The sequence below is a fragment of the Pomacea canaliculata genome, linkage group LG10 (assembly GCF_003073045.1).
Source record: "Pomacea canaliculata isolate SZHN2017 linkage group LG10, ASM307304v1, whole genome shotgun sequence".
NCBI classification, from domain to species: domain Eukaryota; kingdom Metazoa; phylum Mollusca; class Gastropoda; order Architaenioglossa; family Ampullariidae; genus Pomacea; species Pomacea canaliculata.
Window position 1 is genome coordinate 3893291 of NC_037599.1, and position 14799 is coordinate 3908089.

Sequence of the window (14799 nt, forward strand, 5' to 3'; positions counted from 1 at the left end):
AAAAACATTTCATTTTGAGTTTCAGATACGGGCTGGCTTGTCAATAAAGGGCAATGAGACTACCTTTAGATGCCAAACTAGATTGCCGGTAGAATAGTAATGAAGGAAGATGTCATTTCAGTAAAAGGGAAACCTGTGTATCTGATTAATCTACTTCAATTTTCTTGAGAGTATAGTACATTTTTGTTATAAGGTGTTGAGGATGTACAGGACGGCGAGGGCGAAGTGGATCTGTCTTCGCAGGTTACACGTAACCAGCAACAAACATTTCACGGGCCAGTAGTCGTGGACGAGAAAACAGAAAATACATTCAAGGTTCTTTCGTGCATTATAATGTCTGCAGTATTGCTGCCAAAAGCAAATTGGAGACAATTCTTGACAGCCCTTTGAACATGAACACGAACATGATTCCCTAGCAATCTTTTGTCTGACATTCTAGCTGTTAACGGCAATTGTGCTTCCCAATATAGCAGCAAACGAGTTATTTTTAGAGCAGCTTAGAGTAAACAAGACACGGATGATAAGAGTTCAAAGACCAATTTCCACGCATCGCCAGGTTTACAGTAAGCCAATACATTGAAGTATGTTGGAAACAATTTTTTTTTAAATACATCTATATGAAAACCTGATTTTTTATGTTAAGTTGGTTATTGCTTTCTTGGTCCATTCAGCTGCAGGTTTGTTACCTTAACTTTAATAAAGTAAAAGCCAGGTACAGTAAGTATAAAAGCATCTACCCATGACAATCTCCACAAAGTTTCTGGTTTGGAAGACTGGAAAGTTTGGAAATGTTTTGAAAACGATCGTATATTAAAGTAAGAATATTATCCTGTTCTATTTAGTGTTGTAGGTATATTAATATTATTCTATTAATCTCACTATACTCCAGCAAGTATCTCCGTACTTTTTGCATGTGCTCGTTTCCTTTCCATTCCCAGAAGCAGCTCCAGCGTCTTGACCCCAAAACCAGAGATGAAAGATGAACAAATCGCGTGCAGGCGCGTGCGTGACTCTGTGGTGGTGGTGGCATGGCGATAATCGTTCTTTTTTTCGTGGCCAACGCAGCGCTGGCTTTGTCAGACCGAGGACTACCTGCGGACATACCTATTACAGGGCGTTTGATTGATTGATCGATCGATTGATTGGGTTGAAGGATTGATCGAGAATTTGATTTATCACAAAGTGGGTTATCTGGCAATAGACGGTTCAGTCCCTTACGGTATTCAAGGTCTGTTGAGGATATACAGGATGATCGGGGTGTCATGGATGGAAGGAGCAAAGGACTGAAGGTCATAACAGCTGCAGTGACGATCTATTTTCCTGCTCTGTCACGAGGAAAATCAAACAAACACCACACGATGATCTGCTTTGAAAATATGAACGTTTGAGTACCCACAGGCATGAAGCAGAAATTTCTTGTGACGCATTCAATTTCAGAGTGGAGTTTTTGTTTTGTTTTCAACGCTGGGGAAACCTGCAGTTGACTGTTCTGCCATAACTCGAAAAGACCTGGCTAAACACAGTTACGAAAAGCATACATTACCTTTGAGCATTCTGCAATTATACTGATAAACAAAAATACCAAAGACTAACCTGAGTGCAATATATTTCTTTATTATCATTTCATTTAAAAATTAGAATCCCCAAAATATGAGGACATCATTCCGCTTTATATGCGATATAAACCATCAGCACCTCCTACCTGTTGCTCGGAAAATAGATGAAAATTACCTGCTACAAAACAGAGCTTCGGTGACGGATGTGCCGTGTTCTAGTAACGAGATATACACGAGACATCTAGAAAGCATATTACAACAAAAGTTGAGCAGTCAAAGCAAGGTGGAAAAGCTGAGCCCAAGGCTGTTACACATTTGGAACATGAACATGAGCCGATGCGTTATCCAAGATGTCTGTAAGTCAAGTACGTTCTGTAAACTGCATATTAACATAATAAAATAGAAATGTAAACACCAGATAAATGAACAGTGTCTAAAATTTGTAATGAAAAGCACATAGCTGGAAACAGGAAGTGACAGCAGCATTGAGGATGTATTTAAACCAACTTTTCCTTCAATAACCGAAACTGAGTTGAAGATATGCCACATCACCCGCCACACTTCTACAAACACACCCATCACATATACACCACTCTCTCTATATATATATATACGCAACACATACAGAGAAAGAGCTTGAATCTGATTTTTATTTGTGAGTGGAAAATGAAAATGCTTTTGGTGAGAAGCTGAAACTGGCTCTACAATGAAAGTGGCCAGTGTATCTTCCAAACGGATGCATTTGTGCATTGTTTTTAAGGTTATGTTCACGATGTTTTCATTATAAGTGTACGCCGATTTAGATTTCTGATGGAAACAGGGTTTCTGCTTAAAAACTGAGCAGTACGGCGTTTCAGAAAGTCATCGTTTGCTCAGCGTGTGCCCTACTAACGAGGGAAAAAATCGTCCATATTAGAAATGGATCAAGACTGCAGTTTACAGGAGAAAGGCCAAGAACTACTCGTTTATCTGGCTGAAGCTGCCTTAGTCGGGTACAAAACTTGTAACATTAACTTCTTACTTATGTATATTTCTTAGAAAATGTCCAGCGCACCATCAGCAGCTATCAATCCTCGTGCGGAGCGCTCTCTGTTCCCTACTCCTCCCACCATCCCCAGCCCTCCCAAGTCAAATAACTCCTAACATCGTTGCAGATATATACATATAATATTATTTTAAGACGTTGTAGGCATATCACAGCTGACAGTGTCGGTTGACCTGTTGTAAGCTCCGTCACGCCATGCTACTCAAAATACAAAGCGTAGAGCGTGGCGACGGCAAACAGGTCGCCCTTGGTGAAGGTGGCAGAAGCGTAATTGTCGGTTTCAGTGCTCCAGAGGCAGCGCGAGGCGATGTTCATACCCTGTTCCTTGACCTGGCCCATGGTCACCAGGCACACGTACTTGTAGCGGGGGCTGAAGCCCTGGTCCTTGATGCGGTCCTTGATGACGTCACTGAGGTTCTTGGAGAGGCTGGTGCACAGCATCTTGTCGTACTTCTCGCCGTCCAGGTAGCGTGTCAGGACGCTTTTTATCAGCTTCTCGGCGGCTGCAGCGTTAAAGCGCTCCTCCTTCTCCGGCTGCATGCGGTATGTGTTGGCTATCTTGTTCTGATGCTTGAAGCCCGCGATGCCGATACTGACACCCGAGACGCTGGACAAGCGCGACACGTGGGACATGCGGCGGTTCGCTGCCGCGAAGCTCATACGCTGCTCCAGGCGGGACATCCTGCGGATCGTAGGGCCGGTGGTTGACATGGAGGCCTCGGGACCGCCTTGCATGGATGGACGCCGCTTCTTAGACATGGCCGCTTCCGGCACTTGAAGGGGGGTCGCCTCGTTCGACATCCTGGCTGCTTTACGGCAATAGGATGTGGGTTACGCTGAAAGGTAAGATGTGGCAATTCCGTTATTATCGTCTGCCAAACACATTTTGTTTTCGTTCTCTCTCGCTCTCTCTCTCTCTCTCTCACACACACATACATCGCGCGCGCTTGTGTGATGATGGATGAATGTCACTTTACATATATTGATAAACATACCTGTGTACATCCGGGTGTAAGCTTTTCTCAGTGTCTCTCTTTTTGTAAATTTATTTTGTAAAATGTATTTGGCACAACGTTTTAGTGCGATTAGCTGTATTGACACTGAAGATGAAAGTGTCGAGGAGATTTAAATAAAAATTATTCTCTACCAGACTACCGAAAATATGAAGGGACTCATTTTGGCTGTGTGATGTTTTGGGAAGTTTCTAACCAAGAACACAACTAACCTAAGGAAAGCGAGGTTTTCAAGGTTATGAAGGTCAACTTTGCTGGTCACTGCTTTCTCTGTATGTCTGAAATAAAGCAAATTATGTGATTAAGAAATCGCATAGTTCTTGAACAGACTTAACATTTAAATAATAGTGGAATTATGTTTTGTAGCATGATCTTTTGTCATTAAAAAGAAGTTACAATTTGCCAACCATCCGTAGGGTCGCTTGGTGTGAAACAGTCTACTGCATGTCATTTCATCTGCTGGGTTACGGGAGCTTTACCAGGACAAAACTGTTTACGCTGCATTTCACTATTAAATGTAATTTGATAGAACCTTTGACGCACAGATCTTGATTTTTAGTGATTTTTTTCTTGTTGCTGTAGATTCCATATGTTATTTTATAGTTGTTGTAACGCTCAGGCCTATTCTTCTTTTCTGTCTTTGAAGGAAGCATGTCACTCGATGTGCGCGTATGTTTGTGGAGGCCTTGATGATGGTGCACAGTAATGGTAAAGGTATGTCTGTATGTCTAAAGCCAGGTAAGTGAAACACATGCTGATTAGCAAATTTTTCTTTGATGACGAATCAGAACTGGATCTGACCATCGGACAGCAATATTTTACAATGACAAACTACAACAGTACGTCAAACGAAAACGATGTTGCTGGAACGTGGAATGCACACAGCTCAAAGCACACACACACATGTGATGCTAAATGCAGTGCGGTGTACAGCATCAGAAGCAATTAAACAAGCGCCTTTTAGCGAAATGAAATCTATCTGTCCATTAAAATCAGTATGAGGGTGTTTGCAGAAATGTTCCTCGATTATCGTCCCCAGGAAAAATTTTCTAATAAATGTAATCGACAACAAAACTGCAGAAAAAAAGAAAGAAAAATGAACGTCTTTAGCGGGTCGTTTGATCATGGTTTCTCGCTTTGGAAAAGATTTACAAGGCGACTTAAGACTTACAGCTCCATTTCAAAATATACACGCGTACGCGCAAGAACGCACCGGAGCTCGCGCACACACACACACACTGTGAAAGTTCTCCACCACTGCGACAATAACTCAAGCCCTAAGTATCCCGTTTATGGAAAACAGTAAACGAGCATCAATAGCCATAAGGTCGTAAAACTAGCCCGGTTTAATAGTTGACTCAATGTGAACTCGCAGAAAAAAATGAATGGAGCAGAACATTAAGCCGCGTTCAGTATGTCTAGCCCGTACATGAATGCGCGGCATTACATTTTTCAAATGGACAAGATGCCAAAGTCCAAGGATGGATTTCCGAATTTGAATATGCCTCTTAGTTCGCTTTTCCATTGAAGTTTTTGTTGTTCCTGTTGCTTTCTTGGTTGTGTGCTGATAATTGATCTTTGGGAGGTCAGGAACGCGAAATGCCGCTCACTGCGGTTAATGTGTCTAAGAAGCAAAAAATAGTACTTGCTTTATTCTGGCAAATTCCTTTTCATCATTTCCTGCCCATTGGGGTCACTGAGGTAATAGAAATCATCAAAGTTACAGCTCATAAGCATGAATTGTTTATGCAACGTGATCTGATATTTTACAAAAACAAGCAGCTGCTTGAAATCTTTGGCAAGTGTAATGCACTTGATTGCATCAGCATATGCCTGATAAGGCATCCACAAATTTGAATAATTGGATAATTAGGGATCCTCGTACACAGTGTCTTTTCAGAACATCAAATGGCAAGAACAAACAACAGTTAAAAAAAGCACTCTCAAGTTTCAAGCGAAGGTCAATGGCTCATTGTCAGTGTCGGCATTCTTAGTTTCAGCATTTCTGTGTCATGTTGTTGACTTCATACTCTTCGAACTTGTTTCCGGTTCATTTATTTGCGTGAATAATTATATACACTCGCCATCCAATAAATACCTATTTCTGTTCGATGTAGCCTAGGTGAACTTTCTTTTGACAGAAACTGAGCTGGGTGTCTTAGGAGGACAAAGACTGCATACTGTGTCTATTGAAGACACCAAGACTGTAGGTCACGACCATACGCCGGCGTTGCTAAAGCGGGTTGGCGCCGCGATTGATTTGTTTTATGGCATTCCGATAAAAGGCACTTGACACAGGCTTGGAAATCAGAATTCCTGGCCACGTTGGGCCAAGTTTTCGTTCGTGTGGGAAATGATCCTTGTCCGCAACTGATATCAGCCGATCTCACAGCAGAAGCGTCTAACAGTCATTAGAGACACAAAGGAGAGGCCGAGCTCTTGTCGAAAGATCACACAGGTGCTGCGGACTTTTCAGCAAACGTGTTGTATTTGGTGTACGAACACGCCTTGCTATCCTTTAATTGCACTGGCACATGCTTCAGTTTCAGTGTGCTGAAAAAGAGCCAACGATGTCTTCGTAAGGCAAAAAGGGTTAACCAAACACTACTCAGCTGCCAATTCAAAAACAGTTTAGCTGTAAACTACCCTTCTCAGTCTGTAAGAAAATAAATGCTCAAGATAATGTTCTCAATAATATTAAGATTCAGATATAAAGTGGGAAACATCACGTTATACGTGTACACTATACAACCCCCGTATTCAAGAAACGTTTCTCCGAGAGTGCATCTGAAGTCTTCACACGCTCTAGGGTTAATTTGAACCTTGAGGTCTTTTCAGTCTTGCAACGCGTCTGACAAAACTTCCACTAAGAGACCTGCATACGTGTGCGATCATGAACGATCGAATCCCATTTCGTCCCACTCTCCCGCCACGCTAAATCATTAGTTAATTAGATTTTCAAACCACCGTGCTGCGGTACGTGTTAGTCCAATGTCGCTCTCCTATAGAGGAACACAAAAAGCGGGAATAAAGTAAGGAAATAAAAGATTGTTGCGAGCGAGCGATCTTTCAGACGCTTGCACTAAAGAACTTTCGACCATCAAGACACAACATGCGACAGTTACTTCATTTTTAGCTTTGGGGTAGTATAGGCTGTTGTTTCGGTATGAGTGATCGGCAATATTGGACAGCTGAAACAGTAGCTTGTCTGCACTCGTCAAATACTTTTACGAAGTACATTAATACGTGGTCATCTAGAAATAAATTTCTCTATCACATTGCAGAAGCATTATTCAGATCGAAATGCGCTTTGCTAAGATATGATGTAAGAAGTTAATCTTTTCCACAACAGAAAAAAGCAGACGTCTCTTGCAAAGTGTAACCTTTTCATGACTATCCTGAAGTGCATATTTGACATATTCGTAAAGATGGTCGCCACTGCAAAGACGACTATTAACAATCAATATGCACAACCCGACGTCCTGAATGAGTTGTAGCAGATGCTTACTTTTACACATGAAGAATAACAGAGCCGTCGCTGAACAAACTGCATTTTTAGAGGTCTTGTCAATAAAGAAACCAGTAAATAAATGCCAGGCGCAGGAACTCAGTAAGGTAAGGAAAGTACAATTAAGTGCGCAAAGAGCGACAATCAGAAGCAGTTTAGCTTCAACACAGACGCTGCACCAGGCAACCACAGCTTTAGCAACCAATTCTAAACTATCCACTCGGGTAGTATTCCAGAGACCTGCAAAAACAGACATGGCAACGCTTCTAGTAAAGGTGTTTCATGTTTTTATCGCAGGTGGGTGTTGTCTGGTTTGTGCTAATGGCTAATTGCTCGCTTAGCGGACCACTGAAGAACTTCCCTTGCGTTGCCTGAAACTGAAAGCTGTTCAGGCTGTCCATTTGGGGGATCGGTCTGACGTTTTTCGGGCATCGCTGCATTGCAGCCTCAGTAATCGAACCGCTAAAGATGGAAAAGATTTCAGGAAGCTGTAGCGGATTTTCTTTTCATACGTTCATTGATCGATTCCAAGCAATCTTCTTCATATTTACGCTAATAATTCAGCAGTGTTATGCATACAGTTCGTTCGTGTGACGTGACAGGAGTGTATGTGTGCGTGCCGATGTTTGTTTTCGTAGCTTCCAGACACCATGCGTTGCATTGCAAAGAGTATATGTGGTGATCTAGACGTCGTTCTTCTCTGCATGTTACGTGAAAAGCACCAACCAAAACACATTACAAAAATGTAAAATTACTGAAAGAAAGAAAATTAAAAACGGCCTCTTTGTTCCCCAGTATTTGCCAGAGACCTTCAAGGATATCTACTAAATTTACTGTAGTCTAGCCTAGGTGTCGACCTTTTTATAATGGCTCGCGTGAATAGAGACTCGCAAAATTTTACATAAGAAAAAGGGGTTCTTCTGTGATATTGTGCGTCACTGAGCACTGAAACAAAAAAATCTTTTTGAACAATATGTAGTAAAAGAGTCCTAAAGAATACCAGGTCTCTCAGGTAAGCAGACGACTACACGTACGAACAGTCCACAAATAGAAAATGTCAAGCCGCGTGGCGTTCCCGAGAGACATGACCCCGAGAGCAAGGACTGAGTAAAGAAAACAATCGAAGGCGCCAACAAATAATCGCCTTACAGCAAGTCCGCATCCTATTAAAGGACGATGGTAAAGATGCAGCGTTGAGTGCGACACCAAACATCGTGGGGCAATGGGTTGATGTCTATCGTCTGCAATGTGCGCAATACTTTGTTCGCCGATGATTTGTCGCGCTGTCCAAAACGTCCTTTTTCAAGGGCTTGGCAGAAATTCGGTCTCACTAGATAGAACTGCAGCGGCTGATGATGTACTCGCTGTTCCTTCTCGCAAAATGTACCCAAGACTTGCGCCAAGGTACATGACCATGCCTATGACCGTGACCTGAATGCTGTGGGAGTGTAATTTAATCGTTAATTCTACTTTAACTTCCCCTTCAACATCGAAGACTTGCACGCTACACATTTTGCATAGATGTTCGAGAACAAAACGCACCCATTGAAGGTATATTTCTAATATATTATCTACAAGTTATTTCTTTTACATGTAAAAATGTTCGAGGTATTTTAATACAATTTAGATGTATATCGAGTTCTCACCACCCGTTGTAACTTACACGATGAATCTAAGAGTGTCAAACAAGGGTGAGAAATATCCCTATTTGGAAAAACGGCTGCCTTATGCTGCCTTTTTATGCTGTGTTTCTATTGTGCAGCTCTGAGTTAAGCAAACTGAAATCATCAGGAATTTTATTTCTGACCTACATTTGCATTCTTCGCTCTTCTTACCACTCCGATGAATCGGGCGAGGGTTTTGTAGGAATTGTTGCCACGAACTCTGCTTTGGCTAAACTGAATCATGGGAAATTCAGAAGTTTCTAAATGTATGGTAAGAACGATTCTTTGATCTATCGTTTCTTACCGGCAGTGGTGTATAGCAGAATCACCAACATTAATCAATATCTTCATGTATTAAAGACCTTTCATCTGGTGATCCTTTCAGGACAACTCTATTTGCCTTTGATCTATTACCTCGTGAGGGTTTACAGACCTCATGATATTCTGTACTTGGTGCCCCTGAAAGAGAAAAATCCGATTGCCAAACAAAAACAAAAGTAGAAAAAGTAGAATTTGTTCGGCACTTTCATTATAGGGCTTTGAATATGCCATTAACAATGAACACAAAGCAAATATTGCCTGAGTTTTCACAAGCGTATGCAATCCGTTGTGTCACTGATACATGCACAACATGAAAGTCCTATTATTTCCAATGTAATATTGGCAATCTGCAAAGAACTTAAGCAGGATGGAGGAAAGTTCGACATCAGATTAGTCCACCTCCTGCTTTAAGTCTCCAAATCTCGCTCTTGCTGATGGGAGTCTTGTAGTCGGACGTAGTTGGCACAAATGCATCATTGATGATGATGATTTGTTAAAGCGCATACTCACACTCCCAAGAAGCTTAAAAACAAGAACGAAACATGGACAGCACACGAGGGACAGAAAAACAAACAAGTAACATATCAACAATAAAAGAATAAACAACAGTAGTAAACAAAGAATGAAATCATCATATAGAGGAAAAGGGTTGGGGTGGGTGGAAAAAAAGAGAAATAATGAAAAATAAAGAAAATGCATATTAACTATTTATGGGACATGTATATACAGAGAGACAGCTGTATCCTGATCAATGAATCTGTTGGGAGAGATACCAACCACTATCGGGCTGCTTAATCAAATCAGCAAAATGTTAGTCCTACGAATCAGTTGTGAAACTGCAAATAATGGAATGTTAACGTGTATTTCCCTTACCATGATTTTGAACTTCAGGCCAATAAAAGTCTGTCGAACAGATCCCTTAAATGCTTGGCAAGTTCTAGAAACAAAACAACTGCTGAACATTTCCCATAATACTCTGCATACAACGCGATATCACGAGATACAACGCGTCCTAACATGACGTGATGTAACCTTGAAGACGTCAAATGCCAAAATTTACGTCACGAAAGGGTTCTTTTGTTCTAATTATAGGTGTTATTCTAATAATAGGTATCCTGCTTAACTACATGTACCCGGAACTTTTATACCACCTGAAATTTAACGAAAAAAAAGCCAGTTGTCAATTGAATGCTGTTGTTAAATGCTTGTAATCCCTCCTCACTGACGGAATAGTGCAATGGAGACCATGCGAGGAGAAAAAAAAAGAAGAAATTAATGAATCAAAGAAAGTAAGAAAGAATTTGAAAGAAAGAACTAAGTTTCTCTTTCTCTTAGTCCTCTATTCTCCCTTCACAGATAAATCGATTTCGTTATGCTTCCATAGAAAACAAACAGCGATCGCCCGATTTTTGGACGCTTTTATAGACTTTCCCAGATCATGGTTTTCTTTTCTTTTTTGTTTTTTACTTGATGTGGTGTACATGTGTATGCATTTATTCAGCTTCAACGAGAAATGATTTATACCATACAGATGATCAGTATGATAACTTTTGCTTCTAGATTCAAAAACTTAAAATTTCTATTTCTCACTGATTAGGAGAAAGTGGACGGTGTGCGTGATGAGCACCTATAGAATGCGTACGTGTAGCTGTGTATGCATGTATGTATGCATTTGTTTATTTGTGCGCTTATTTTTATCGCTGACGCACACATACACACACCTGCAGCACTTGGTTTGGCCATCTAGCCAACTTTTGTTATAACTAAAAGCCAGTCACGAAGTGTTTCGATCAGAAATCACTCAGCAGATGAAAAAGATGTGTGCCATACACACCTAGTCGTCACCTAGCAACCACAAAATGGCGCTTGTTTACCTCACGCAATCTTTTCATTAACTGTCGTAATAATACATTCCTGATCCTGTTTACTTATTGCCCTCAGTAAAAGTGACCAGCATATTCTACATTTGTAATACGACATGGTTATGAACTCTGTCAATGTTAGTAGCATCAGTCCATGTTCATGATGCGTTAACCGTTGCTGTTGTTTTCATTCCCCCCCCCCCAAACCAATACCAATACTAGTTGAAGGCACTTTCCCTTTAAAACAGACAGTAAAGCAAACCCAAGCAGATACTGTTGGATAGGTAATTGTTCGTTAAATGATCAAGTACTCATAAAACGATAAATGTAGCTAAGAGAAACAGTACTTTCTTCAGTGTGAAGTCGATATAAAACATACAAATGGTGTTCCTGTAGTTGATGGAGTGCTCTGACAATCAGGATGATTAGAATAATTCATTAAAAACAGTCGTATTTAGATATTAAAAACTGCTCAAACATTTCCTATTCAATTGGTATATCAATGGTTAATCCCGCTAACATTTTACAGACTTTACGAGGAAGAAAATGATTAAAACCGTAAGGTGACAGGCAAAAACTGTCTTTTTTTTAATTTATCGATTATGTAAGCATTGCCACATTGCTAAAGTAGAAATCAAACAAGAAAGAAGACTAATTCGAAGACGCTGACAAGACATGTTAAAGATTAAGCAGACACGCACCTCAACTGCTTATCTCCCCATGGCTCTCAATCTATTCCTCTCACTGTTTGGTTCCTTTTATCTGACACTTGTGTTTGTTGAGTTCGAAGATTTTATGGCTGCGCTTTCAGACCATGTTTGATATTGAGATTGAGTTTCAGTTGCATTTGTTTGTTTAATTCAGGCAAATTTGTGTGTTTCCAGGTTTATATATATATATGTGCGTGCGAGAGATAGAGACTGGGAGAGAGACATAGAGGCAGAGAGACAGAGATAGTTCACGAAGCGCATCTAGATAATTCGAACGTTATTGCTTCTAGCAATAATTTTGTTTGTTAACAAATACCCTAAACTGCAATGGAACTCAAGCCGTGAGACTTGGATCTCATCAGAGAGAAGTTTAAAGGTAATCGTAATTCGTTGTATTTACCTGCTGTCCTGACAGGCTCCTCGCGGCAGCAATAGCTCTTGACTTTTGTTTATTACCCAGCAAAGTGAAAAAAAAAAAACACCCGTGTGCTCGGTCTAATGTGAATCGCCATAATAGCATGGTTGTTCGTCACTCGATGGATTTATCGACTAGTCCAGCCGAGGGCCAGAGAATTATCTGTTGTGACGCCTCTAGTCAGCCTTTAGACTCTCCACCCTCAAAGAACAATGTGACAATGTGCCTTTTGGTGTGACAAGTAGGTTTCATGCCTGCTATTTCGTTGACGACATTGGTGAGAAGCAACAACAAGAAAAACCATTATGGCCACTGCTACTGTCAGAAAAGTATCTTCAACCTTACTGTTTGCATCAGTATCCGCGATATTTTTATTTCGGTGTTGATTTCTAAATTGCTGGAGGCCTCTTTTTCTAAGATCGTTAGTATATTGTGAAGTAAAGCGTTCGCGAGTGTTTGTGCCCATGTCTTCCCCACCTTATCTACCCTCTGACATCAAAGCCTTGACCGCTCTGCTATCTTCATCCCTAGTTTTCATAGATGTGGCGCTTACGATGAGGGAAAAAAACATTTAAAGTATTGCAAGTCCTTTGAAAATAAGCCTTCAAATAAGGTGAGGGGCACTGAATCCAGAGAGAAAATATTAATAAAAAGAGAATAAACCTGACATCAGTATGACTGACAGACACATGCTTTCTCCCTCGCTTGTGCGTGCCTGTGCATTTGTTTGCTTGTTTTCTATGTGAGTGTGTGTGTGGAGAAAGAGAGAGAGAAGCATACATTAACAGTGTTTCTATGCATCGCTGATGTGCCTAATTTTTCTTTTCGCGTGAAGAATGGAGGGGAAGGGGTAAACTACAACAAAAGCAGGAACTCTGGCGTAGGCGTTCCATTCATTGTCAAGGCTGGGCTCGTCCCTGTGATAAACTAAGCAGAACGTGCCAACGTGCCAACGTATCAGCTGACAGGAAGTCAAGCTGCGACATGCTTTCCAGAGCAAACCAGAAGATCAAGTCAAATCAGTTTTTTTTCCAAAGAGCTTTTATCAATCCGCTGGCTGAAAGGACTGCACCAAACTCCATGGCGCTTACCAACATTGTCTATATGTTTGACCTGAATAACACTTGGGCGCGACTACCCACACCCGTAAACAAAGACATTACATGCATATGCGTGCGCATCCAAAGTGAGTGAGGGGAAAATTTATTACATTTATTTTAGCTGAAAACCATAGTAAGTTGTAGCTAGCCTGATATAAAGCAGTCAAACATGGGAAATGTGTTTTATAAAGGCTGTCCACTCACCCATCTCTCTATTATATATATATGTAAATAAAACACCATTAGATTAGTTTCACAAAAGCTTTGAATCAGAAAAAAATAAAACAAAAAAATAAATAAATAAAACATAATCAGTAGAGTTGAAGACCTACCTGAATGCTGACGACTAACAAGTCACATTAGAAACAGTCTTCTGTTCTCTTTGCTCGTGCAAGTCGTCGAGTCGCGTACCGCTGACAGTCACCTGTAGGTACGAAATACCGATTGTCAACAACCAAACTATGCAGGTGTGAAAGTACCGTTCGCAGACAACCGACAGTAGTGACGACTCACTCACCAGTAGCTCGTAGCATGGTTGTGGGAGACGCTTCAGTGGTCCCCGCTGTCGTCTGAGGACCGTTTGATTTTTTTACGTGGTGTCGTCTGCTGCAGGGAACAGCCAATCAGCTGCCGGCAATGGCGCGTGCGGATAGCGTTCGGCTGAGTGCGTGGTTGGAGACAGTGTTTACAGCGTGGCGTCAACGCTGCAGTTTACAACACAATCACGGAGGGACATGGAGAACCGTCCACATAGCATGGTAGTCTCACTTGATCGCCTACAATAACCGTCGAACTTCTCCACCATTCCATTTGTCGAGCGATTTCCATATCATGAGAGAGTGAAAGGAGTATGCTGAGGATTACTAACTTAATTACACAGTGCATGTAAACAAACTGATATTATTTTATCAGTTTTCGAGGAAAGTCAATAATCGTAGGATAAAAATACATGAAACCGACCGTAAATCCTTCGCGTGACAAAGTCATTGATCTTTGAATCGATCGATTGATTCTGACCTATCACACACGCTCGAACAGGTCTCTTACCTGTATTTATTTGTTAACCAGCTGCCTCTGTTTCTGTTCATTTTTTTTTTTTTTTTTTTCTTTTCTGTTACAAATAGTGTTTATCAGATCTGGAAGGGGTGTGGTGCAAAAGAGTTTGGTGGAGGAGGTGGATAACTATCGCTGTGCGGAGTGAAGTAAGGTCCCTTTCATTGTGCCAAACGAAGCAGTAGTGTATGGTGCAGGGAAGATAACTACTATAAATTTAATTTCAATATAAGGTTGTGTCCCTTACATTGTGTGCTTATTATCTGGAAGTTGATGGCTTAAATGGGCTGTATATAATTATATATAATTCAACATACGGTATCAAAATGTATAAATTGATAACATTTATAAGCGCAATATTGCGGGTTTTGTAATCGGTAAGCAGAGACACATCGTGATTTTTCTAAACTTGGAAAGCCCTCCCCTAACATCGGGTGTCCTTTCACATATACAGTAATTATATGTCATTTATCGCTATGTATAGGTTGTTTGGTTTTTTTTCTAGAGGTCATGATCCAAAACATGTTACTTGTGTAAACACATGACTGTTAA

At 40.8% G+C, this 14799-nt stretch overlaps 1 protein-coding gene across 4 annotated transcripts; it reads right to left on the reverse strand.

The window, feature by feature from the left end:
- Nucleotides 1–1594: 1594 nt before the first annotated feature.
- Nucleotides 1595–13772, reverse strand: LOC112573661 (tctex1 domain-containing protein 1-B-like). Of its 4 annotated transcripts, none has more exons than XM_025254226.1 (3): nt 13527–13771; nt 3827–3892; nt 1595–3437 (listed from the first exon to the last, which is right to left on the reverse strand). In XM_025254226.1, exon 3 carries the CDS (start codon nt 3400–3402, stop codon nt 2800–2802), a length of 603 nt encoding a protein of 200 aa, XP_025110011.1. In that variant the 5' UTR covers nt 3403–3437; nt 3827–3892; nt 13527–13771; the 3' UTR covers nt 1595–2799. The 4 variants fall into 4 exon arrangements, with proteins under 4 accessions (XP_025110011.1, XP_025110012.1, XP_025110014.1 ...); XM_025254227.1 differs by lacking the exon at nt 13527–13771 and adding an exon at nt 9981–10132; XM_025254229.1 differs by lacking the exon at nt 13527–13771 and adding an exon at nt 9091–9209.
- Nucleotides 13773–14799: the final 1027 nt, after the last annotated feature.